Source organism: Myotis yumanensis, unplaced genomic scaffold (assembly GCF_028538775.1).
Source record: "Myotis yumanensis isolate MYYU_CA2020_CCGP unplaced genomic scaffold, mMyoYum1.0.hap1 SCAF_3, whole genome shotgun sequence".
NCBI lineage: Eukaryota > Metazoa > Chordata > Mammalia > Chiroptera > Vespertilionidae > Myotis > Myotis yumanensis.
In genome coordinates, this window is record NW_027223754.1 from 6,629,623 (window position 1) to 6,656,682 (window position 27,060).

At 43.9% G+C, this 27,060-nt stretch overlaps 1 protein-coding gene across 9 annotated transcripts in view; it reads left to right on the forward strand.

The window, feature by feature from the left end:
* Positions 1 to 27,060, forward strand: part of TENM3 (teneurin transmembrane protein 3) — a 670,243-nt gene that overhangs the window by 260,167 nt on the left and 383,016 nt on the right. For all 9 annotated transcript variants that reach the window (XM_070408131.1, XM_070408130.1, XM_070408129.1 and 6 more), the window contains exon 3: positions 14,447 to 14,725. In XM_070408131.1, the coding sequence (XP_070264232.1) occupies positions 14,447 to 14,725 (279 nt within the window). The remainder of the gene's footprint in view (positions 1 to 14,446; positions 14,726 to 27,060) is intronic.

A 27,060-nucleotide genomic window follows, 5' to 3' on the forward strand; every position in this document is an offset into this window, starting at 1 on the left:
TCTTATCAATAGATGATGAAAAGGTATGGGATAAATCTTAGAGACCATAAAACTTATTAAAATGAAACTCAGGAGCCGAAACCGGTTTGGCTCAGTGGATAGAGCGTCGGCCTGTGGACTGAAGGGTCCCAGGTTCGATTCCGGTCAAGGGCATGTACCTGGGTTGCGGGCACATCCCCAGTGGGAGATGTGCAGGAGGCAGCTGATCGATGTTTCTCTCTCATCGATGTTTCTAACTCTCTATCTCTCTCCCTTCCTCTCTGTGAAAAATCAATAAATATATTTTTTTTTTAAATGAGACTCAGGAAGTAACATGAGAAGAAAAAACAAATCCATTAGTCATATGTAAGGTGGCCAATTGAAAACATGAAACAGCTTTGTCAATGGTGAGACCCTAGGAGCATTTAGTTATAATTGGGATCTTAAGGAAGGCTCATCTCCTCTCACAATTAGTATTCAAAATTGTTTTAGACATTTTAGCAATTTTAGTAAGAAAAGATAATGAAATAATATATGTTATTTGGGAAAAGTTAATTTGGTGCTTTTGTTAAATATGAGTCATTGTATACATACAAAAACCATGTGTCTCTAGTAATAAAAGTTGAAGCAAATTGTTACTTGAATGAATATATGATAAGTATATGGACATCACAGGTACTGTGGCATAGCAGTTAAGAAATTATCTGTGTTTAAGTCCTAGATCTGCCACTCATTAGCTGAGTGGCAAGTGACATATTCTTGGCCAAGTAACATGCTTGGACAAATTAGTTCATTTCTCTGGACTTCAATTTTCTTCTGTGTGGATTGTGCTTTAGTTTTCAATCTGCAGTTTGTTGATAATAAAATGAGTTATTATAGGTCAGCTACTGAGAATAATATCTGATGCATGTCCCATACTATTTTTAAATAATTATTAAGCACTAATTGGCTAACTTGTAAGTCAACACATTATCTACAGAATGGTAACAAACACTATAAAATTCTTTGAAACAAATTTTATAAGAGTGGTGTGGGACCTAACATGAAGGGAGCGATAAAATATTACTGAAAGATATAAAAATAAAAGTTCTGAATAAATATAAAGATAGTGTTTATAGATAGAAAGGATGATATAAGAATATCAATTCGTGAAAAATAAGTGCATAGAAGTCAGGCTAATTTTTAATTGAAGAACGTGATCTTAAAATTCATGTGGAGGAATAAATGTCTGAAAATAGCCAAAAATATATTTAAAAGATAAATAGTGAAGATCAAATGGCATATATATGTGTGTGTGTATATATATATGTGTGTGTATATATATATGTGTGTGTGTGTATATATGTGTGTGTGTGTATATATGTGTGTGTATATGTGTGTGTGTGTATATATGTGTGTGTATATATATGTGTGTGTGTACGTGTGTACGTGTGTATATATATATATGTACGTGTATATATGTAAGGGTGTGTGTATATGTGTGTGTGTGTGTGTGTGTGTGTGTGTGTGTATGCTATGACCTCAGTGTAATCACATCTATATGATATTGGCATAAACAACAACAAATTGATCAATGGGATAAACTAAAATTTCAGAAATGGATCCCAGTATATAGGGAAATTTGGTATAAAACAAAAAAATGTTTTTTCTATTCAGTAGGATTTGATAAATGGTGCTGGCACAACTGGCCATCCATCTGGAAGAATATAAAGTTGGACCCATATATCTCAGCATATTCAAAAATAAATTAAGATGGATTAAAGTCAAACGTAAAAAATAAAGCAGTACGAATTCTAGAAGTTGGATTGAGAGGCTGAATAACATAGGAAGGACTCGACCCCAGGGCCGCAGAAAGCCCCAGAAACAATGGCTTCAACACCTAACAGAATTACTTTCTCATCAAACGGAAGCCCAGAGGCGGCTGCTGTCAAGGACCCAGGTTCCTCCTGGGGGTGTTTGCTCTGCCATCCTTAGCCTGCGGACTTGTCCTGGGGAGGCGCAGGTGTTTGCTGCGGTTCTGTATTCCTGGGTGAGATGGAGACCAGCGAAGGTGAGAAGGCGTCCGGCAGCAGGCTGTGTCTTCTTGCTCCCCTGCGCCTTCCTCCGACATCTCTTTTTTCAGAGCCGTTCCACTTGGCTACGCCGAGCTGCAGGAGAGGGAGCATTTACTATATTTACTTTCCAGTTTTTATAAGAGGCAGGCCGGGGAGTGGTGGTGAGTCTGCGCAGCCTGCCCCGGGGACTGTATGCAGGCCCGAGAATGGGGGAAGCCATTCCAATAGAAGCAGGCAATCCAGAGGAAAAGGCCTCCAAGGCTTTTGTAATTTAAAATATTTTATATGTACATGGAAATGCCATAAGCAAAATTAGTATATGTATTGGGAATGTGTTTACAGTCCATAAATCACCTAATATATATATATATATATATATATATATATATATATATATATATCCTATATAATAAAAGGCTAATATGCAAATTGTCCCCTATACGGGGAGGTCCACCAGGAGTTCGACCAGGGGACAGGGCCAGCCAGACAACTTCCCACCTTGGGAAGCAGGAAACTAATGGAAGAGGCTACTGTGGTGAGAGGTTTTCCTGGTTGGGACAAAGCCTTTCTCAGCGACAGCCTCATAGGGTGGAGTCCTGCCCTAGTGCTGTCAGTCGGGTCCTCGGAGACAGGTCACTGCACAGATGTGCCTGCTCCATCCTGGCTTCCTCCGTGTCATTTTCATGGGAAAATGTCTACTCCTCCATGTCAACAGCTAACAGGATGCATTCCTAAAGCAAGGACTTGCTGTACAGCTGTGAACTTTGGGCTTAGTAAGACTCTTAAAAAAAAGCAACTTATTTATCAACTTCTTTCCTCAACACTTGACTCAAAATTCCTTTAAAAGTATGTGGAATAAACACAATAAAATCTATTTAGAGAAATATAGGAAGAAAAAAAGGAAGGGAGGGAGGAAGGAAGGAAAGAAGAGAGGGAAGGAGGGAGGGAGGGAGGGAAGGAGGGAAGGCAGGCAAAATCTTGACAGGTTGTCTTTGGAGAGCGGGGCTATGAGGGAAAACCTGGGGATTTTAAATCGCCAAAGGTCAAAGGCCAACAATCATTCCCGCGGAGCCTCGCAGGCTGAGTCTGCACGCGGTGAGTGGGAAGAAGCCCTCCCAGGCAGGCAGATGCAGGGGTTCATGTCCCGCTATCTTGCACGTGGTTTTCAACTCGGGGGTGAACTCCACTGTGGGAGCTGAGGCGGGAGATGGCAAAGGCTCTGAGTTAGTTTAGGGATGAAATATAAACCAAGAGTTCCGGGCACTAAAGGGGACTTTGCTCCACTTCCACCCTCGGCTTATTCCCCCGCTTCCTCCTCCCTGGACTGTGGGTGCTGGTCTGATGTCTTCAGCTGTGCTGTGTTCCAGTGGCTGCCCTCCTCTGCCTCTGTCTGCACAGACGTATCTGATGGAAGGTCTTTGAGGTCCTCTAAGTCCATATTGATGAATACAACTGAGACCAAAATTCACTTCACACATTCCTCAGCCCAGAGCGGGTGAGTTCAGAGCCAGAAATACCCAGGGTCAAACCCCATCATTTCCGGTTATTTCACCCCATTTCTAGAAAGCTTTTTGAAAACCACAGCAAACAAGTAAATGTGTTCTGGAGTGTGTTTGCAACCATGGAGTAAGCATGGGTGGTTGAAGCGGTCATAAAAAGGACTAAACGTAAGAGGAAAAAAATGATAAGTCGGACTTCATCAAAATTAAAACTTCTACTCATCAGAAGATATCCTTAAGAAAATAAAAGGGCAACACGCAGTCTGAAAGTTGTACATGCACATACATGTGTTACAAAGGACTTGTATCCAGAATATATAAAGAGCTCCCATAAATCAATGACCAAAAGTGCAGTTTTCAAGTGGGCAAGAATCTTATGACAGAAACTACACAGAAAAGACAACAATGTTTAATTAGCACATGAAAAAAATGCTCAACAGTATTAGCCATCAGGGAACTGAAAATTAAAACTACAATAAGACACTACCACTCACCCATGAGAATGGCTAAAATTACAAAGATCCAAAGCACAAAATATTTGGTGAGGATGTGGAATAACTGAACTCTCGTGTATATTGCTGATGGGAGTGTAAAATTTTTTTAAAAAGGCACAATTTCTTTAGAAACTGGCAATTTCTTATATAAAGTCAAAAATAACATCTCCCCCAACCCCTTGACCCAGCAAATTGTGTCCCAAGCATTTACCCCTAACAAATGAAAGCATATCTTCATAACCGGCCCAAACTGGAGTCACAAAGTGAACCGATGGATGCGAAAGATGGTATCATATTTGCGCGGTAGAGTATAACTTGGCTGCACAAAAGAACAGCCCATTGATTGATACCACCTCCCCCACCCCCACAGCCGGGTAGAAGCTCAGCAACCTTCCAATAAGTGAAAGGATCCAGAATTCATACTGTCTGACTCCGTTCATACAAAGTTCAAGGACAGAAAAAAAAAATGAATCTGTCGTCCAAGAAGTTAGGGCCCCGGTTGCCTGTGGGGCTGGGGGTTGACTGCGGGGGGATGGGAGAATTCGGGGAAGGGGTGATAGATGTACCCCATTTTGTTTGGGCTCCTGGTGGATGCATTTGTTTAAATGCACTGAAGTGCAACTTTAAACTTCTGCACTTCAGATTTGTGGATTTCATTGCAGAGAAAATTTACCTAAGCAGCAATCCCTTCAAGGACAAAAGCTAATGAGCATGGGAAACGGGTGTGGTTGCTCATGGAATGTTTGGGGTTTGTGCTCTCCCTGTCCTCCAGCTTTAGGAGTGGGGAGGTTTCACTTGGTGCTGGGGCAGCCGCACACTGCCCTGCTGAGCCTCGGTCCTCCTACTGGTAATAGCGGACGCTGCTGCCATTGAGTGTAAAGTTTTGCTAGATAAAGACATTTCGCCCATGAAGGCAGTAGCATCCACAGCCCACTCAGGATTGTGCTGAGGGAGGATGCGGGGTTGGTGGCGTACACGTGGGACTGTGCTTTTCAGATATTTCCATCAATTTCTAAACAGAAAAAAGCACCCATTTTTAGCTCTTAGATATATTTTCTTTGACAGCTTTATTGCTAGAATATCACTAAAATGCTAAATAACTTTAAAATCTTTCTGCATGCTCTATGTTCCAGAGAGGTCAGCAGAATTAAATTCCTATTTGTTAAATGTGAACCATGAAAGGAGTACGTATCGTTTTAGAATGCCACCAGGAGCCTTGGACAGATGCAAAAATAATACGAATAAAGGCTTTAAAGATACTAATTCTGTGTTTTTCAGGACCATTTTATTCCGCTTTGGAAGTGGGATGGAAAGACATTATTTTCTTTTCCTCTTCTTGTTTCTGTTATTTATTTGCGTTTTTTTGCATTATGAAAATAGATGACACATTCGGGCATGTTGGGAATCGGCAAAGAGGAAGATTTGAGAGCCAAGAGCAAAATGCTTTTAATTTTAAAGACTGCGATTTAGTTTAGTCTTGGATGCCATTATGGTGAATAATGGGAACGGATCCTAGACTTCAAAAGAAATATGACCATATGGTCTTACCATTCAGCTCCTAATGCTGCTATGAATTTCCAGTTCTGCCCCGAACGCTTCATTTCCCCGGCGTTCCTCCTCACCTCTGTCATCACACAAACACGAGAGGAATCTACATCCTTTCCCGTGTTTTCTGAAACCATCCTTACTGGCGCTGAGCAGACTCTTTCTTTGTGAAAACAGGGTGGTAAAAAGAAAGACCCAAACCTGCAGCATTAATGAGATCCACTGGGCTAATTACTGCGACTCTGAAGTTTATGACTTTTAAATATTAACTCCTTAAAATGATTCATGTGGAGATCGCAATGATTAATCCGCCTGAGTCACAATAGATGTCAGCGGCAGGATTAAGGGGTTTAGAGGGTCATGTTTGCCCAACCTTAAACTTCTGCGCTTAAAGACACAAGTTAAATGGCCCCAGTTTGTCATTGTTTCCAGTTAATGTTTCCCTCCTTCGCTCCCTCCCCAGTTCCCTCGCCCCACTGATGGTTAACTAACTTGGGCTGTTAGCTGGGCCAGGGCTTCTTTGTGGCTTGGCGGCCAACTGGTCTTGTAGATTACCTGCCAGAAGGTGTGAGCAGATAGAGATGGCTTAGAGCCCTCCTCCTGGCACAGTGCGGGTAATCCTTTCCCCTGCCTGGGCCTTGATTGATCTGCTGTCTTGAGCCCCTACTCACTGCTAAACATGTACCTGGTTCCTGGCCACACGGCCAGTTCCGGATCTACGTTGTGAATCACTGCACAACTTCCTTCACGATTTTTTTTCAGAGAGAGGGAAAGGGAGGGGCAGAGGCAGAGAGAGAGAAACATGGATGTGAGAGAGACACCTCCACCGGTTGCCTCCCACATGCACCCCGACCAGGGCCGGGAATTGAGCCTACACCCGAGGTACACGCCCTTGACCATAATCGAACCCGGGACACTCTGTCCACTGAGCCAAACCGGCCAGGGCTGCCTTCACCATTCTTGCAGCGCTGCTGCTTCCTGCCAAAGCCGCACATATTTATACCAGTTCCTCCTGCAGCATCGCTGGCAGACAGACGGCAGCGGGTCTGTTGCAGGCATGTTATCATCCCCGCGTCTTGGATTCTTCCACAGCAGTAATTACTAAGTAAAGTAAGAAGCAAGTTCATTTCCAGAATGCATTCGATCAAGACCAGCTCGAGAGCCGTGTGTCTAATGCCGAGGGGTTGCCAGGATCAGAACCGCGAGTTCTGTGGCTGGGAATGGAAATCCTCGCGGTGGGCGCTTACGAAGATGCTCTCCTTCCCAGTTCGAAGACTCGGGCCTGCCTGCTCCCTTCGGCGCCATCAGACCTGCTGTGCACGCGTCTGCCCTCCCCTGGGCTTCCCAAGTCCCATCCTGGAGGGAAGGCCTCTGCTGGGGGCTTTCCTCTCAATCCTGCTCCTCTCCTCGCAAACATACTCGGGTTTCCTTCTTGTGCTTCTCATCAAGTTAATTTTATTTCATTTCTTTTTAATTTAAACCATTTTTTTTTTCAATGACACTTGACACACACTATTATATTAGTTTCGGGTGTGTATACCCAGGGATTGGACATTACCTAACTTACTAAGTGATCATCCCAATAACTCTCATACCCATCTGACACCCTACATAGCTATGAGACTGTCACTGACTATATCCCCGATCCAGTGATCAGCAAACTGCGGCTGGCAAGCCACATACGGCTCTTTGGCCCCTTGAGTGTGGCTCTTCCACAAAATACCGACTTCTGCGCATGGGCCACGAAGTTTCAATCACACTGTATGTGCGCGCCCGCACGTGGTATTTTGTGCAAGAGCCACGCTCAAGGGGCCAAAGAGCCACATTTGGCTCTCGAGCCGCAGTTTGCCGACCACTGCCCGATGCTGAGCTGCCCCTCCCCACAACTGTTCTGTAACCACCAATTTGTACTGCTCAGTCCCTTCACCTTGTCACCCATCCCCAACTTGTCCTCCCATCTGGCAACCATCAAAATGTTCTCAGTATCTACGAGGCTGTTTCTGTTCTGCTTGTTCATTTATTATTTTTTTTTAGATTCAGTTGTTGATAGATATGTATTTATTGCCATTTTATAGTTCTTTTTTTTTTTTCCTCCTTCTTCTTAAAGAAGATCCTTCAATGTTTCGTGTAATACAGGTTTGGTGATGAAGAACTCCTTTAGCTCTTTCTTGTCTGGGAAGCTCTCTATATGTCCTTCGATTCTAAATGATAGCTTTGCTGGGTAGAGTCATTTTTTAAATGTAGTTTTGTGTAGGGACTTACAAGTAAAGATTTATGCCCTCATTGAAATTTCTATCGCATGTTCAAAGATGGGTATTCTGTTCAAACAGTTGACAAATTTAACTTAAGAAGGTTAAAGCGTTTGGAGTGTCCCATAAAATATGCATTAGGACTTGAAGGGGAAAAGTTACATACATTCCTATTACTGTGTGATCTCCTTATCATTTTGCAAACACAGCAGGAAAGGGAACTCCAGATAAGGTGGTGGTGACACTAATTCTACAAATACCAAGTACGGGCTGTTTGCCCAATTTGTAGTTTTGTGTTACACTGCACGCTTGGAGGAAATGTCACTCCATGTCTGAGAACAGACCACTCCATCCAAGCTCACAATGACAAAGGAGAACACCTGAGGACGATTCTAGATTATTCCCGTGTATTAAGTTCCTATTGATCCTTCTATCCATTTCCCATGCTCAGTTTTGGGGGTTGTGACTATATAAGAAGTGGTTTTTATTGTGTAATAAGTATATTATCTTTTTCAAAACCCATATATGATAATGGGGAAAGAAAGCATTGAAATGATATTTCAAAAACTGATAGCGAGACAAACATTGCTCCTATTTTTAAAAAAGTACTTCATTTCTTTACAATAAACAAGGAAGGGTTTCTAAAGCCCAGCATCTCCAAGAGAAGGTAATAAATTAATTATTTCTAATTATTGAACGGAAGCTATTAACAGCAAGTCAGGAAAATATAGTTTTAAAAAGAAGATAGACTTTAATTTTTCTTTATGTTTTTAAATTAGTGCAATTATGAAAAGTAAAAATTCAGAGCTATAAAATAAAGAATTATTAATTTCCTTCACTTACAGCTCCTTCTAAATGATCCATCAGAACAGTTACTTAACTTTCCTCACTTTTATTCAATGCTCAAACCAGAAGCGCTTATGTAATTCGTTGGCTCTCTACCTTAGTTTCCAAAAATGGGATCATACTCCACAACTTGTATTTTTACTTAAAATGTATGGAATAGGCCTCCCTCCAGATCTGAGGATATAGGCCCAGCCTCACTCTGTCTTGTCTGCTAGCCACATGCAAGGGGTCTACAACTTACTCAGCCACTCCCTTTATGGTACACTTTCCACTTAATTTAATTTGTGCAGCAGTGCCATAGTAAACCTGTATATTTAAGATCAGGTGATTTTATTTCTATAGGACATCATCTCAAATAAAGTAGACTTTTTGATCTAGAAAGTGTTTTTAACTTTAATAGAAGAAATCTTTTTAACTACTAAAGCAGCATAGAAGGCAAAGGAAAAAATGATAGCATAAAGTAATAATGGATTCTTGGAGCAGGCCCACGGCATCACCTGCTTTTAGGAGAACAGGGATTCTTGGTTTGTCCCCCAGATTTCAAATGCCCATGCCCCATAGCCCACCTCCTCATTGCAGAGTTGCCGTGTGGCCCAGAAGAGAATGGACAATAGCAATGATAAGTGTTTGTGAGGACACGTGGAAATCAAGGCCCTCATATGCTGCTGGGGGGAATGTACCAGTGTACGGTCACCATGGGGAACCGTCTGGTGCTTCCTCAAAAGGCTAAACCTAGAGCAACTACTGGACCAGCAGCATTTCCCATAGATTTATAGTAAAGAGAAGGAAAAGCATATGTCTACATAAACATTTGTACACTTTATTGAAATCGCCCGAAAGTGGTACCATCTCAAATGCCCATTACCTGATGAATGGATAAACTGTGGTCTATCCATACAATGGAATATTACACGAGCAGAATGAAGTACTGATACATGCTACCATATGGATAAACCTTGAAAACTGTGCTAAGTGAAAGAAGCCAGTCGTAGACGCCCACACATTGTAGGATCACTTTTATTTGAAATGTCCAGAATAGGTAAATCTATAGAGACAGAAAGTAAATTACTGGTTGCCTAGGATTTCTGAGAAAGGGAGAACAAGAGGGTAAGTGGGAGAGGACTGATTGTGGGTACCAGGTTCCTTTGAGGGTGACAAGAGTGTTGTAAAATTGATTGTGATGACAGTTGCACTCATGTCCCTCATGTGGAGTCTTGCTCTTTTGAACTCACAAGTAGATGCCTTGCCTGTTGGTGAACATCATTGCATTGCAGTTTTCACAAAGCCGTCCCTGCTCTGACTAGGTTGTGAACACTACATGAGGAAGAGGCCAGATCGCTATCCAATCCCCTTCTTCTGTGAAAGGGCTAGCTGTGCCGTGTGCCAAGATCCCTTGAAACATTCGTTCTCACATGGTCTTTTCCACCTTGTCACATACCATCGCTCATTTTTTAAAATGTGGGCTTTTTTAAAAGACACAGCCTTCCTAGGTTGTGTTCATTCAGTGTTTCTTTTACATATTTTCAAATGTATGAGTGTCATAAGCAAAATGTCTAATCTCTTCCTAGCTAACCTTACCTTTTAATCACAATGGATTTCATCCTTGGGTGGACTTGATTCTGGCTGCAATTTATTGCTTTGGGACTGTTTCAAATTGCAATGGGAAAATTTGTTGGCCCTGCTGATCAAGGTCACCAAAATTCAACATGCAGGACATAAGTACTTATTTCACCAGCCTCAGCCACACAGACTTCACATAGAGACTCCAAAGAGCAAAGAAAGAAATTAAGGAAATGCCGATAGAACTGTGGCAAAGACTCCAACGCAAAGAAGCAAGCCATGGCAAATAAGATAAATGCATCCTTATCTCTTTGTCTATTGAAGCCAAAGATGACATAAGACATGATGGTCAGGTTTTTAACCCAGATCCAGATGCATCTTTGCTGCCTTTTTCTGCCTTTGTCTTTCCACTTAGCAGTGGCTTGAAGTTCTCCCTCAACAACCCCGCCCAACCCTCTGGCTCAATGACCTTCAGTCAACTGTCTTTGTTCATCTTCCCTCTGCTGGTTAACACTGCCTGTGTGTGCTTTCCAGCTGTCTGGCCCATCTTGCTAAATACTGCTGCATTGTGGGAAATAACCTCATAGAAAAATTTATCTATCTATATAAAAGTCTAAGCGACTGACCTACCGTTCGACCATTCAACCGTTCGACCATTCAACTGATGTGCACTGACCACCAGGGTGGCAGACGCTCAATGCACAGTCATGGAAACATGGAACATACTGATGAATCTCAGAGGGAAGTGGGGAGGGGAGATGGTGGGAAAAGATTAACCGAAGTTCTTATATGAATACTAGAGGCCTGGTGCACAAATTCATGCACCAGTGGGATCCCTAGCTTGGCCTGCAAGAAACGGGCAAAACCGGCAGTCCAACATCCCTTGAGGTGTCCTGGATTGCAAGAAGGCGCAGGCCAGGCCGAGGGACACCACAGTGCACAAATCCATGCACCGGGCCTCTAGTCCTATATAATAAAAGGGTAATATGCAAATTGACTGGTCTCTCTGATATGCACTGACCACCAGGGGGCAGACACTCAATGCAGTTGCTGCCCCCTGGTGGTCAACGTGCCCTCACAGGGGAGCTCCACTCAGTCACAAGCCAGGCTAACTCTGTGAGAGCAGCAGCTGTGGCCGGAGCCTCTCCTGCCTCCTCAGCAGCGCTAAGGATGTCCGACTGCAGCTTAGTCCCACTCCCCGCAGGAAGTGGGTCTAAGCCGGCAGGTGGACATCCCCCGAGGGGTCCCAGACTGCGAGAGGGATGTCTGACTGCCAGCTTAGGCCCAGGGAGCAGACCTAAGCCGGCAGGTGGACATCCCCCAAGGGATCCCGGACTGCAAGAGGGTTCAGGCCAGGCTGAGGGATCCCCCTGAGTGCAGGAATCCATGCACTGGGCCTCTAGTTCTGGTATAATAGGTGTTTGTATCAAAACAAGGAATCCTACAAGCAAGCATCTATCACCCAAAAGGACGAATGACAACAGCAGAATTTGAAGCACTGAGGCAGGCCTAGGGAAGAGAGATGTCCTGAATGTGGGGGTGGGGTGGCTATTCTGAAGTGATTTGACAATGATCCTCTGTCCACCCTCGAATTGTACATTTCTCTATGATCATTACTGTCATTTACCCAGGGGTTTATTTTTAACCTATGTCTTGTTTAGCCTTTCTTTAATGCTGTCACATTTACATAAACCAAGTCATAACAGCCTGGAAAGATGAAAAAATAGGGATGATACTAGCTGGGACACAGCTAGTAACTGGCTTTAACTTAGGTTCATTGGAGGTCAAGTTCGGTGTTCCTTCCTAGTGGAAACAAAAGCAAACTTGAATTCAGCAAGGGAACCCAACAGCTTGCCTGCTAGCTTGCATTTCAGAAGCAGCCCTTAGGAGTCTTGAGTCACTGAGACATTGATTTCGCAGGCTCAGGTTTTTAAGGAGTTTGGGATGCACCACATAGCAATGCCTAGGGATCATCCGTTAGATATTCATTTGCAAAGTGAATTGTGTTTACTTACCCGGATAACCAATAGCAAAGACTGCAGTTTTCTGCTTTTCTTCACCTCATAGATTTTTGCATCAAAATGGCAACAGTGTGAAAAGTCAATAACGTGGGAACGTTTCAAGTTACATTTCAGAGACTGGAAAGGGAGTTTTTATTGTCTTTTAACTTCTCTTATTTTTATTCTGCCATGTGGGCACCTCCCCAAATACGGGAAAGATGCCACGCATCCTATCATTCATTCTCACCCTTTAAACATGAGAGTGTGTGCTTATTTTGAAACATCAGCATGTCGGATGGTAATAGTTAACTGTTTTAGTCCCTTTCTTCCCCTCTCCCCACTTTACATGTGATACATAAGAATAGGGAAGCTCTTCCCCAGCCTTTCCATTGACTGTCCGTGACCTTGACCTTTGCTGGATGTGGATTTCTAAGTACAGTCCACACTAACTCTTAAATATACCCGCAGCCGGGTCTGGCCTCCAGAAGCTTGGCCACTGGCTTGCGGTCAGCAGGTTATTTCCCTGTTTTCCTTCCCAGTTTTTTCTTTTTTGCTACTTCCTTTTTGTGCATACTTTTTGGTTCAGATACTTATTCACATCTCTCTGATAAGCACAGTTTGATTGGTAGCTAATTGTGGCAGCAGATTTTCATTATTGATGAGTGTCATTGTCAGAATCCATTTGGAAGTCTGGCCGAGATGTAGCCAATTCCAGCTTCTGATATGACCGCAGAGTCAAGCGATTAACCACACGGTTCAAATGTGCCGAGGCCTGGAGGGCTCTCATGTCTTTACCACCAAATAGTTACTGTATTGTGCTTCAGGTTTGGTTCATTTTTCTAGAAGATTCTACATATTATTTTATCACAAATACTACATAATGCCTTAATATACAGTGGTAGGCAAAAAAGTAGGTTTATGTTTGTGAGTATGTGAAGTTTACAGAGTTTATTCTTGTATTAATACTTATTAATTGTTGTATTATTTGTTGGTACTACAACTGCAAACCTACTTTTGCAACCCCTGTATAATCTGTTATTTCTCACACCAGCCAATTAACTTTAAGAAATAGCAGTAGGAAGATGAAATCTATGAGTACTATAAATGCTCACTATTCTTAAATGGTTTGTATTATGTGGCAGCATTTAAATCAGTCTTTATGTACTATTTTTTCTCCATGTATTTTGATTCTGGGTGGCTAAGTCTCAGGCTGTCCCATGCCAGCAATGGACATGGACAGGCCACCTGTACCTACATCCTACAACCAAACACTTCTCTGTCTTCTCATCCATAGTATCATAAACATGCGAAATTTCAAAAATAAATTCAGAACTGGAAACGTCATTAATAACAGCGGTCATTTGAAAGTGTCACCTAATTTAAACACTTTTGCTTTAACTTATTGCAGTGTCAGGAGTTTTAATATGCTCCATTTATTAGTAAAGGCCTGCAGGGTTCACGGCCATTTATTCTGCAGGGAACTTGATTTTATCATTAATTTTTAAGGACGTAATGCTCCCGGTACATGTTCAGAGTGCACTTTATTTGCAAGAACTGGTTTATTCTAATCAATACAGGTGTCCAGGTGTTGATTATAGCAAAACATTTAGAAAGTCGGATGTGGGCAAATCTTCAAGACATTATACTCTGAAATTGAGTATATGTACACCCATGATATATGCTAGTATTGGTGGTGAACTTAAGGTGAGAAGGAACATTAAAGACTGGCCAACCCCCCTTTTCTACTTATTCTTGAGGGCAATCTTTTCTCTTCTAAAGAGGTAACATCTGGGTGGGAAAATCCTATCGTTTGAGACTAGCACCCGGACACAGACAATAATTCTGACACTTTCTGATGCTTTATAAGTCTGCGGAGCTAAATTCCATCCCCGAGAGCAAGTCTTTCGTCTGGGCTGGGTGTTCCTGGTCTCGGGCTCCCTAGCCCACCTGTCTGGGGTGCTTATGGGTTAAAAGGTTGACAAAGGAGCTCTAGGTGGGATGTGTAGAGAGTCAGCGGGGAGGCCCAGCCCCGACCCCCCATAATCGCACCCCCTGACCCTGTGCCATGCAGCGTTCATGTAAGCACCTGGTGCCTCTAGCTGGAAAGCCTGGGTGCTTGAGTGTATATTGTTTGGAAAGTTTCTTTAAAGAAAACAAAAGCACTGAAACTAGAGCTGAACCTATACTCACTGGCTGTTGTCTCTTTTTCCCCCTAATCAGGACAGAATTTTACCCTAAGGCAGTTAGGCGTGTGTGAACCAGCAACTCGAAGAGGACTGGCCTTTTGTGCGGAAATGGGGCTGCCCCACAGAGGTTACTCTCTCAGTGCAGGGTCCGACGCCGACACCGAGAACGAAGCCGTGATGTCCCCGGAGCACGCCATGCGGCTGTGGGGCCGGGGCGTCAAGTCCGGCCGCAGCTCCTGCCTGTCCAGCCGGTCCAACTCGGCCCTCACCCTCACCGACACGGAGCACGAGAACAAGTCGGACAGCGAGAGCGGTGAGTCCACCTTTGGCTTTGTGATGTCGGCGTTCAGGGCTTCGGTGTTGTTGGACGACGGCGGCTTGTTCTTCTTCCTCTCTTCTTCCCTCCTGTCCTGCCTTCTCTTTCTTCCTTCTGCCTTTCTTTTTGTTTTTAAGGCAGTAGAACTTGAGAAATGACCTTGAAGAATGCTTTTTTTTCCTGGAAAAAAAGATCACTATTCGAAATGAGATTGTTCAATTACGCAAGGGGTCTATGATGTGTTCGTTTGCTATCGTTTTTTGAAAAACAGTTTAATCGTGTACAGAAGAAAGAAAAAGAAAGATTAGCTTTGACTTATCTGGGACCATGTCACCTATTATCCTCTGTAGGGCCTCAAAGCCAGAGGTGATAAAGTTTACCCCAGAGCCAGCTGGCAATCAAACATGTCTTTGTAGATGCTTCTTGAAGACATCTCAAAGAAGTTGCAGAATCTTAGGATGGATGAGTGAGCACACAGAATAGTTTATTACCCGGGCTCCAGTGTCTGAAGAACAAATTTGATCATGCTTCAAACTTACTTGTTGATGAGAGCAATTGAAATCTGGGGGGAGAGGGGGAGCGTGGCCTTTGATGTGCTTTGGGGGCTGGATTATGATGCAATTAAATCCACGCACAAAATTGGATTTCAGGCTCTCCCAACAGCAGCTGTGCATGTGGGAAGGAAAAATGCCTTTAGAAAGTATGGGGACTGTTTTTCTGACCGCCCAGTGCAGGAGAGTAGAACGGTTGACGTATATGCGATAACAGGTTTTAAGGAAAACTTCATTTCAGTCGGTGCCGCTTCTAGGACGAGCCGGCATCTCTCCTCATCGGCAGAGTCCTTGCCTGTTCAGTCCGGCTGTGAATGCTCCGTGTGTATCATGCATCAGAAAGCAGAGAGAAAATCACAATGAAGGACTAGGGTGCCCTTTGAAAAGAAGGACCGCTGTTTTGCCATTGATCTGTCATTTTTGTGATTTGCTGAGCCACTTTGGCAGCTTTGCTTCGTGATAGGAAAGCAGGCGTGTGGTCGTTTCTGCTTCAGCTCGGGGACAGTGTGAGGTGGTGCCCGGCGCTTCTCCCTCCTCCGCCTCAGCATCTTCTTTCCGGTCATGAAACTACAGTGTGGTGTCAGCCGGCTTCAGCAGTGTCTTACGTGGAATCCCTTAGCGCATTAGACCAAAGTCAAGATCAGTTAACCAAGCGCACTCACCCCATTCACGTTGGAACTGTCAGCTTTGGGTGGAGACTGGCTTTATTCCAACCCCAAAGACAACACACGGGCGGCACTTGCCGACAGCCTCCATTTCCTGGCGAATCCATTCACCTTGGGAAAACCAGGTTTCTATCCATGTTCACTGTGGACTCAGAAGTCACTCGCCGTAAATACATGCGAGTTGGCATCACCTGTGCTTCCTGTCGGCCTGCGTCTGCCCATAACAGTCCTTGAGCGATCGCGGGTACAATGCTTAGATTCAAATGTGGCTTTTGGCTTTTCATTTCCCTAAAATGCACGCTAACATGTATGATGGTTGTAGGAAGAGCAGGACGCGGGAGGCTGACACATGCGGGGCTGATTCTCCGCATCACTGGCGCCCATCTCCGCGTCCGTCCGTTGGGTATTTCTCCACGTTGGGTCAGCTTGCCTTTCCTACTCGCAGCCTCCGGAGCGTCACTTTCTCTCTCCCCATACGTGTACCTGTTATGGTATCTGCGCTGGTAAAATAGAAATTAATGTTATTGTTTTTAAAAATGATGCATCTGCAAAAACTATCTTGCAGTGAATTCCCAAACACATGCCATATTTTTTCTTTGCAGAAAATATAAAACTGCCAACTGTGCAAACTTCAGTTACCAGTGTTTATACCCTGATGACTGAGAAGTGAGGGGAGACTCGGGAGCGCCCCCTCCCTGGCCCTCCCCATGGCCAGATTATTATTACCCAGAGGAGGACCTCGCTCCCAGGACTCGCAGGCCGCAGTGCAGGCAGGAGGAGCTGTGCCCTTGCAGGGCTCCAGGTTGCTAGGAGGCAGGAGAGGCGGAGGAGGGTGCCATGGGCCTCTCGCTGAAATGCAGAGCCTTTGGCAGCTTTTGTGGAGAGTAAACAGGTCGCAAAGGGAAGAGGATCAAGTGTCAGAAACGATGTGTGTTGAGTTGGGCAGTGATGACTTGCGCCTGTGTGTACTCTTTTCCCGAGGTTTGGCGGTGGTTGTTTGTTAAACATTTTGATGGTCTAAGAACTCCTAACAACAGAGGTCAGCTTAGGGAAGAAAACAAAAGAGGAAATGCAGTAGATAGAACCACCGCTTCACCGGCTGCTGTGCCACAGATTTCAGATGTGTGTCCCCGGGAACATTTCAGATTAATTTATTTGTCCTGAGTTCCCAGTGACTAGTCGGGAGGAACAAGATTCCATTTAAAGTAATTAATTACGTTAAGATCTGGGGAAGCATCCTTTTCTGAGGTGTTTAGTGGAGCTTGGAATTTTGAATTATGGAATTAAACAAGAGTATTTAGGATTTTTTTTTCTCATATTAAAAAAAAAAACATGGCTTTTTTATTTTTCTTCTCAGGCTGGCTTATGGTAAAAACTAAAAGTTGCAATCATACTCATGGTCTTCTCACAGCTTTATAAAACAACCAGAGGCCCAGTGCACGAATCGTGCATGGGTAGGGTCCCTAGGCCTGGCTGGCAATCGGGGCTGATGGGGGCCTTCCGGCTGTCGGCCGGGGCCTTCCATAGTTCCATGCCGCCCCCGGCTGGTCAGTGCATGTCATAGCGAGAGATCAAACTCCCGGTCTCCCGGTCAAACTCCCGAGGGGACACTTTGCATAGTAGCCTTTTATATATATAGATATCCTCAGCATTATTTCATACAGTGTTTTAGCATCACTGCTCCTTCTCGTCAAATATTTCCAACCTAAAATTACTATATACAATTCAGTTCTATCCTCCTCGGGTATGTCCATTGGTCCAGCTTTGAAAAACGATTCATTTTCCAGTTCCATTTGCTTTTGGCTTCCAGTTACTGTCATTGTTACATTGTTATCCAGTCTGCACAAGCTTGCGTTGTGTCCTTGAAAGTCCTGTGACGTCACTAAAGTTGAAAGGGGAAGGCCTTGTGCAGGCCACCCTACCAAAAGGAGAGGAATTTGGGAACCAGACACGAACTTGTTTTCATTCTGTTGAGCCTGGGAGTTTGCTGGACTGTGTTCATCATTTGAAATAACTGTGAATAAGGCCATTTTCCCCAGGAAAAAAAAATGTTATTCAACATTTGTAAAATTATGCAAGCCGAGTGCCGGATGTTCTAGTTATAACTTCAAAGAAGAGTTTAGCGACTAACAGGGATTAAGTTTCACTTATTTATTGATAAGGAGGCCACCAGTTCAAGTGAAGACGGCGCTGGGACTGCTGGGAGGCTAATGAAATTTTGATGGTCTGCGCATCCCCCGAGAGTGGAAGAACATTCAGGCTGTGTCACACGTCTCCGTGTTAGCAGAGATTCGAAAACAAGCGATAACATTTATAATTTCACAAAGCTAACTCTTCCCCAACCATGGGGGTTTGAAATTAGAAAGCATGTTGAGGAGGCAAATTTTTTCCACTGTATTGAGTTTTATATGGAATTCCAAGTGTTAATTTTTTTCTAAATTAAGGATATGAAGCCCGTCCTTTCTTGACACAGACTGATGGCCGTGGTTGTCTTTGTCCTGAGACACTGCCAAGCACCGGGGCCAACACGGGGGGGCCCATGGTTGGTGACCACCCGATGGCAGCGGTCCCAGCGAGCTGCTGCGAGGTTACGGCATAGCTGAGGGCAGGCCCTACTCCAGGGTAGACCAGCAGGCTGCTCTGGGTTGGTGTAGGCATCTTACCTCCTCAGATGTATTGCTGCAACACCCCTGACTGATGTGCAACTGTTCAGCTTGGCAAGTAACCTGGCCTCGGTTCCCACTATCTCCATAGATGCCGGGAACGAAGAACTTTTTTCTAGAACGTCCATCTTTAAGCTTTAGAAATGTCAGCTTGTGCATCTTTTCCCAGAAGAACCCCAGCATATATTGGCATCTTCTGTCACTTCCCAGTGTGGTGTCACAAAGATGCCTGGGTTGGGATCACGCCAGTTGGGGTTAAGTCTTTTCTTTAACTCCTGGCTCTTTGTTTCTGAATCACCCCAAGGTCAAGTTCCCAAATTTCCCATCTCTGCCTGGTTGTATCTTGAGTTCTAGAGATGCGTGCCCTCCCGCTGAAGGTCTTCCTCTTCCTCGTCGTCGTCCTCCTCCTCCTCCTCCTTCTCCTCCTCCTTCTCCTCTTCCTCCTCCTCCTCCCTATCTCCAGCCTCCTCCCCGCCCTGGGGAAGCGATGACCGTGAGGTCAGGCAGAGCCGGAGGAGGACTGGCACTCCTCCGGTACCTCATGGTGATTCGGGACCTCGAGAGCCTCCACTGGGGTCCAGTGTTGAGAATGTCACCTTGTAGTAGGCAGACCACCTGGGTTGGACTTGGTTTCCCGCCTCCCGGCTGTGTGACCTTGGGCAAGTTATTTAACCTCCCTGTGCTACGGTTTCCATAGGGCTAAAATAGAGTAAACGGTATATAGTCCTTACTGCTTGTTGAGAGGATTCATTGAGTTCAGGTACTTAACATGCTCAGACCAGAGCCTGGCGTCGGATGAATTCCAGATTAAGTGTGTGGTCCCAGTATTTATAAAAGCTGGAAAATTACTGTTATGTTTTAAAATACATTTTTATTGATTTCAGAGAGGAAAGGAGAGGGAGAGGGAAAGAGAATCATTGATGAGTGAGAATCATTGATCGGCTACCTCCTGCATGCCCCACACTGGAGATGGAGCCTGAAACCCCGGGCATGTGCCCTGACCAAGAATCAAACTATGATGTCCTGGTTCATAGGTCGATGCTCAACCACTGAGCCACACCGGCCAGGCTGGGAAATTATATCTCCATCATAAATGGTTATGAAGTTTAGGTTAGATAAAGAACGTCAGGTAACTACACAGTTCTGGCCCACAGGAAATGCCCCCCCCCCCACCTCTCCCATACTCCCCCTCTGTCCGCATTTGGGAAGATGAGGGGGAATCCCCGTCTCCTCCAGGGCGGGCACTGGTGAACTGCAGACTCGGGAATTTCTGTCACCATTTATTGATTCTTTTCTTTTTCTCCAAAACCCCACATCCTTTTGAGTTGACTGTAATGAAGTGGCTGTACATTGAGTGGTGATGATAATGAGTGTGATGGCGACAGACTTCAAAGGCCTCAGCATCTCCTCCCCTCCTGGCCAGCGGACATTTCAAAGGAGTGTTTCCCTGGAAGGCATGATGCTTAGCCAGCCCTCAATTCAAAGGCAATTTCACTGATGCTCAGCAGTTCACAGCATCAGAGAAATCATTCCTCAAGACTCCCTCTCACCTGGGCTCTTAGCAGTATGCCTACCACAGGACCCCGCTCATGCCCGCTAACCAGGCTGGTACTGAAGCATGAAGGGCTCATTTGCCTAGCAGAGGGTCTAACATGGAAGGGCAGTGTTTTTAGATGCAATAGATACTTGCTTTGCCAACGAAAGCACTTCAAGGAGGTGACATGTCTTTTCAAAAGTGTTTTAATAAGTTGACTTTGTGTGTGGATAGATAAAGTCTAAATGTTGAGTTAGTGTACTTTATTTTATTTTTGTTTCTTTTGTTTTTTATTAATTCTCACCTGAGGATATTTTTCCATTTGTTTTTAGAGAGAATGAAAGGGAAGGGGAGAGACAGAGAGAGAGAGAGAGAGATATGAGAGAGAGAGATATGAGAGAGACACATGGATTGATTGCCTCCTACACATGCCCCGACCAGGGCCAGAGATCAAACCTGCAACCAAGGCATGTGTCCTTGACTGGCAATCGAACCCAGGACCCTTCAGTCCACAGGCCGATACTCTATCCACTGAACCAAACCAGCGAGGTCAAGTTATTGTACTTTAGAAGGAAAAAGCGATGCCCCTTCAACCCACTGGGTGAACTATTGTGGTGATAGCCTTTCTTCAGTCTCTCAGCAGAGACCTTGAGCGATGTTGCCATTGAAATTACCATGTCAGGCCAAACGTGTTCTCAGAAAGTGTAATTTTTTTCTCTTTCTGAGCAGCTGTGTACAGTGAGAGAGAGGAAATGGACGGCCTTGTGGCTAGTCTATTACCACGTAAATTCTAGCCTAGTTTGCGAGAAACCGCTAGTGGCATCGAGGTGCCCTGTGATGTCACGTACCCATGATCCTTCCCACAGGGACACCCGTCCTTTCTCTCCTGGCTCTGCTCACAGGGGGGTAATGTTTGAGTTTCCTGAGGGTGATGTAAAGAGAGTCTATTACTTTGCCTAACTAGCCTAATTCCATTCCTTCAAACCTCCTCCAAGAACCTTTCAGCCCACTTAGGAAATTGATTGTGAGAATTAAGGTGGAATTCCTTTGCTGCGAGAAATAAATGGTGTTTCAGTGTTATTCTAATTTTATGAGATTCCATTACACATACTAAACTATAACTTGAATATAAATTCCATTATGGGCCCTCTTCTGGCATGTAATGGTCAATTCTGGCATGTTCAACGGCTGTAAATTATATTTTATGTTTTAGGTGCTCTGGGATGTCAAAAATCGCAAAAGTAATATGTTGCGTGGTTATTAAATCAAGCTTCGAATTAAAGTGCTGCTTTGCAAAAATATAGCCCAATAGTTTCTAATATATTTAAAAAATGGCGGTGCCTGGATAGGGATACATTTATAGTTTCAATAGCAACTTGTCACTCTTTTAGCAAAAACTTTCTTATTTCATTTAAGGATGAAATATATTCATTTTTTGGACCTGTTACAAGTCGCTTGAGCACAGCAAGTTAGGGTTTAAATGAACTTTTTCGGTTTAATATGAGGGAACTAGAACGTAGAGGACTGTAAGTCTACTACCATTGTTGCTATCACTGACATATTTCCATGCTTTAATATCTTCCGTTCTAAGTGGATTTTCAGAACCTCCTGGCCTTTGGTGGCTCTTCCCAAGAGTATTGCCATTCCTACAAAACCCACCGTGTGTTCTCAGTACTTCTGCCCAAAGTATATGGAGCATATGCCAGCTCTGTTTAAATTCTAAATATCTTTTCATTGTAGATTTCAATCCAAAGTCAAGCGTCCTATGCACATATCAAAACTGGTGATGGTCGCTACTTTGATTTTTGAACGTGTTTTGATACCCTTCAGAACCACAGTGGTAGCAGTACATTGTTTCAGTGAATGAACTGAGCAGCAGCGAATGCTGAATCAGGTTTACTGATGTGATTATCCCTGACACAGAAAAAAAAAAGAAGTGTGAGAGCTGTACCTCAATAGCTACCTTCACAAGTCATAATAATTCTGCTATTAACATTGCATACATATACAATAATTACCAACTTAAAAATTAGCCGGCTATTTCTGGCCAAACATTTCATTAACTCACCCACCCCGAATGCCTTAGCAGGCCCAGACCAAGTGATTCCTTGGGCCTTATACAACCCCCGGGCCGGACGTCCCCCACCCCAAGGAAATCTTACACATGCTTACTGAGCGGTGTGGATAATGGTCTCTTTGTACTGGGATTTTGCTGCATTTATCAGTTGACCTGAGGTAGTGTTTTGTAATGAATAGACTGTACATGAACTACATGTAAGAGCCTTTTAAGTGCCTATTAAAATGGATACAGATGCACATAAACTTGAGAAAAGGTCAATTAAAAATGTCTTACGAATATTACCTTGGCTTTAAATTTCATTTCAAGTTACACAGAAGCTGAAACTGAACAAAGATGAGGGGAGATTTTATGAGTTGGTTTCTTTTTTTTTTTTAATTGTACACTTTGTTTTATTTTATTTTTTATTGTCTAACATTTTACATATTTCTCCTTTTCCCCCGATTGACCGTGGCTCCCGCCCCCCTCCACCGCAGCCATTCCCACCCCGGGCAAGCCCCCACTACCCCATTGTCTGTGTCCATTGATTATGCTAATATGTATGCATACAAGTCCTTTGCTTGATCTCTATCTCCGTCCCCCTCCCCCCCCACCTTCCTTGCCATTTGTCTCTGGATCTATTTTTATTCATCAAATTATGTTGATCATTACATCCCACATATGAGTGAGATCATGTGATGTTTATCTTTCTCTGACTGGCTTATTTTGCTTAGCATAATGCTCTCCAGTTCTATCCATGCTATTGCAAATGGTAAAAGTTCCCTCTTTTTTACAGCAGTGTAGTATTCCATTGTGTAGATGTGCCACAGTTTTTTAATCCACTCATCTGCTGATGGGCACTTAAGTTGTTTCCAAATCTTAGCGATGGTAAATTGTGCTGCTATGAACATAGGGGTGCATATATCCTTTCTGATTGGTGTTTCTGTTTTCCTGTGATTTCTTTTTAGTAGATCAACTAAGTCCTCTTTGGATGACTAATGCATGCTGGGTATTGTCCAGGTGTCAGTGAAACAGTGAGTCACAGTCCCTGGCTTCCAGAAATCCACAGGCTGGTTGGGCAGACCGGGAAGTAGATGTGGTAACTGCATGTTAGTGTGATACGTGGGGTTACATTATGCAAAGTCAGTGTCGGCACAGAGCACGCTGTTGCCAACAGAGGGGAGAGAAGGTTGCCCGAAGGAGGAGGTGTTGGCATTGGCACTCAGGCATAAAGTGTGTGTAGCAACTCAAGATGTAGACAAAGCAGCGAAGGAGAAAATGTGAAATCCCCAAGGACTATTCCCAGAGCCCTGAGCTGGGTGCCCGGGACAGGGTGTGTGGATGAGGGATGCGCCCTGAGGCTGCACAAGTGGCCAAGACCACATTACAAAGGGCCTTCAGGGCCGGCTGAGGAATTCTCCTCTAGGTCAGGGGTCGGGAACCTTTTTTCTGCCAAGGGCCATTTGGTTTTATAACATCATTCGCAGGTCATGCAAAATGACCACCTTAGCCCTACCCGGTTTGGCTCAGTGGATAGAGCGTCAGCCTTCAGACTGAAGGGTCCCAGGTTCAATTCCGGTCAGGAGCGTGTGCCTTGGTTGCAGGCTCAACCTGCATCCAATCAATGTGTCTCTCTCACATCAACGCTTCTCTCTCTATGTCTCTCCCTCTCCCTTCCACTCTCTCTGAAAGCAATGGAAAAATTTCCTCATGTGAGGATTAACAAAAGAAAGAAAGGAAGGAAGGAAGGAAGGAAGGAAGGAAGGAAGGAAGGAAGGAAGGAAGGAAGGAAAGAAAGAAAGAAGATTCTCAGAACTACATAAAATAAATAATACAATATCTTCTAAAAAAATTATCACCTTAAAAATTAGCCTGCTATATTTGGCCAAACATTTAATGAACTCACCCCTAATGCCTTGGCAGGGCCAGACCAAGTGATTTCTTGAGCCTTATGCAACCCCCGGGCCGGACGTTCCTGCCCCCGCCCTAGGTCATGGGGAGGCTCTGAAGGATTTCGAGCAGCGGAATCTTAGGGTCATGCTTACATTTTACGAAGTGCTCAGAGGCCCGTGGAGGGTGGAGGGCCTTTCCCACGGAGTGAGCTCAGGGGTGTAGCTCCGTGCTCTCCCCAGCCAGTGCCTCAACCTGCAACCGAAGTTGGTGCCGAGTGAAAATCGAATGGACTTCGAGGTTACCCGTGAAAGCAAACTCATCCATTAAGTAACATCACAGTGATGAAATGAGAAAATATAAAAGTGTGAATCCGGAATCTGGGGGGAAAGGAAGAGGGATTCAAATAGACAGAATGAAGATTTGATGATTCATTCATTGCACTGGGGTTAGGGAGGAGGAAGACATTTTAAAAGACCTTGAATATGCAAGACTGGGTGGTGACGGTATCCTCCAAGTTGGAGGTTAGAGTATGTTTTTTATGGTAAAGTGAGTAATTCAGGCACAGACAGGTCGCATTTGAGGCGTTAGTGTGACAGCAAAGTTCACAATTTATGAAGCAATTATATATGTATATGTCTATATACAGATATATGCAGATATACATAATGTTATATTTGTTTAAAAATGTATACTAGTAGGTTTACAGTTGTTCATATTGAAATAAAATTATAAATTTACATATAAATTTATGTAGCTATGAATCCTTCAAGGCTTTTTATCTCTTAAGGTAGTTTTTCATCTCGCAACTTTATGTACATAACTAGTTTAGTGTTTGCCATAGAAAATGTATACTTTAAAGAGATACATGTCTATTTATACAGCTTAAAATCATAGAAGATATAAAGTCACGTACAGTATTTTTCAAATATATTTTTATTGATTTCAGAGAGGAAGGGAGAGGGAGAGAGAAAAACATCAATAATGAGAGAGAATCATTGATGGGCTGCCTCCTGCATGCCCCCTACTGGGGATTGAGCCCACAGCCAGGGTGTGTGCCCTGACAGGGAAACCAGTCGTGACCACCTGGTTCATAGATTGATACTCCACCCCTGAGCCATACTAGCGGGACGAAAATAATGCAATAATCAAGAGATGAAAACACAAGAATAAACTGTCTTCATACTCACAACTGTAGACCTACTGTTGCCCACCCTGTACTGAGGGATGTGCATGACTGTAGTGAATGCCGTGGGGCAGGATCCAACCTCTCAAAGCAAACAGGATGCGAAAAGGAGAGGAGCGAAGAGAAAATCCCGAGGTCATCACTGTTTAGCACAGGGAACAGAGGGGCACCCACTGAAGAAACAGAGGCGCCTTCCATAGAGACAAAAAGAAAACCAAACCACGTCAGTTCTCAGAAGACAGGAGAGACAGGTGTGATCAGCGGAGCCACGCCATCCGAGAGCCTCGCAGGCCAAGTGCCAGCAAGGTCCCTGTCATGTCCCTGTGGCTTGACTGCGAAGGAGGCATTGAGTTCTGCGGAGTGGACGTGGTCATGGGGGTCAAGGTACAGAGGGGGAGAGGTGGACACAAGCCTAGAAGGTGGCGCCAGCAAGTGTAGGTCCCTCTTCCCAAAGCTCAGCTAAGGACCAAGGGAGCTCAGCGGGAGCCTCCAGGCAACCACAGGGCGGGGATGTGTTCCCATTGGAGGATGTTTTGGCATCCTTCTGAGGAAAGGCAAGGAGCAAGTACAGTAGCGAGAAGGTGAAAGCAAAGACGATTAAGGAGTAAATTAATAGAGTCTGGCTTCTGAGGGATTGGGAGCTGCACATTCCCAGAATATAAATTTATGTAGCTATAAATTCTTCAAAGCTTTTTATCTCTTAAGGTAGTTTTTATCTCGCAACTTTGTGTACATAACTAATTTAGTATTTGCCATAGAAAATGTATGCTTTAAAGAGATACATGGCTATTTATACAGCTAAAAATCATAGAAGATATAAAGTCACGTGGTATAAATTGATGGTATTTGATGGAACTGAGGTTCTATGTCATCGTGTCATCAAAATATTTGGGGAAAGTACATTATTATTCAAAATTGATATTTTATTTTAAATAATTCTATTAAACTAAAAAACAATAACAACATAGCGCATATTGTCTAATGGAATACAGGTAGTTTTCAACTCTGGAGCTTGAACTAATAGGATTGTTGTCCTGCTCCAGATACAGGGTACCTTCTCATTCCATCCCGTGATCCTTGATGTGTGCGTGGTCTATATATAAATGTACAGATACGTAGCAAGTAAACAGGCACATATAAACACAAACGATTACATTAATAGCTAGAAAATAAGAGTTTCCACCTTCGTCACTCCACATGGTTTTGCACTAGCTATAGTAAATGTCTTTTTTTGCTTAAAAACAAGATGCAGCTCTGGCCGGTTTGGCTCAGTGGATGGAGCGTCGGCCTGCGGGCTGAAGGGTCCCAGGTTCGATTCCGGTCAGGAGCACGTACCTTGGTTGTGGGCACATCCCCAGTAGGGGGTGTGCAGGAGGCAGCTGATTGATGTTTCTCTCTCATAGATGTTTCTGGCTCTCTATCCCTCTCCCTTCCTCTCTGTAAAAAGATCGATAAAATATATTTAAAAAAACAAAAAACAAGATGCATGCCTACAAACATAAAGTTATATAACAGATTGGATTTTCAAGAAACACTCTTGAGACATTACTAAACATTAATTTTTAAAAAATACACAAAAGGGGACCAAATCATAAACCACCCAAAAAGCACAGCAGTGTTGCACAAGTGGGATGTCCACGAGACAGGGACATGGGCTGTGAACAGCCAGCGTGGCCGCTATTTGCACAGTGACATTTGGAAAGTTGTGTCTTGGTGAAAGAATTATTCAGACTACACTGAATAATCGGTTTGTCTTGCATTGGTTAATATCATACTAATCAATGGAA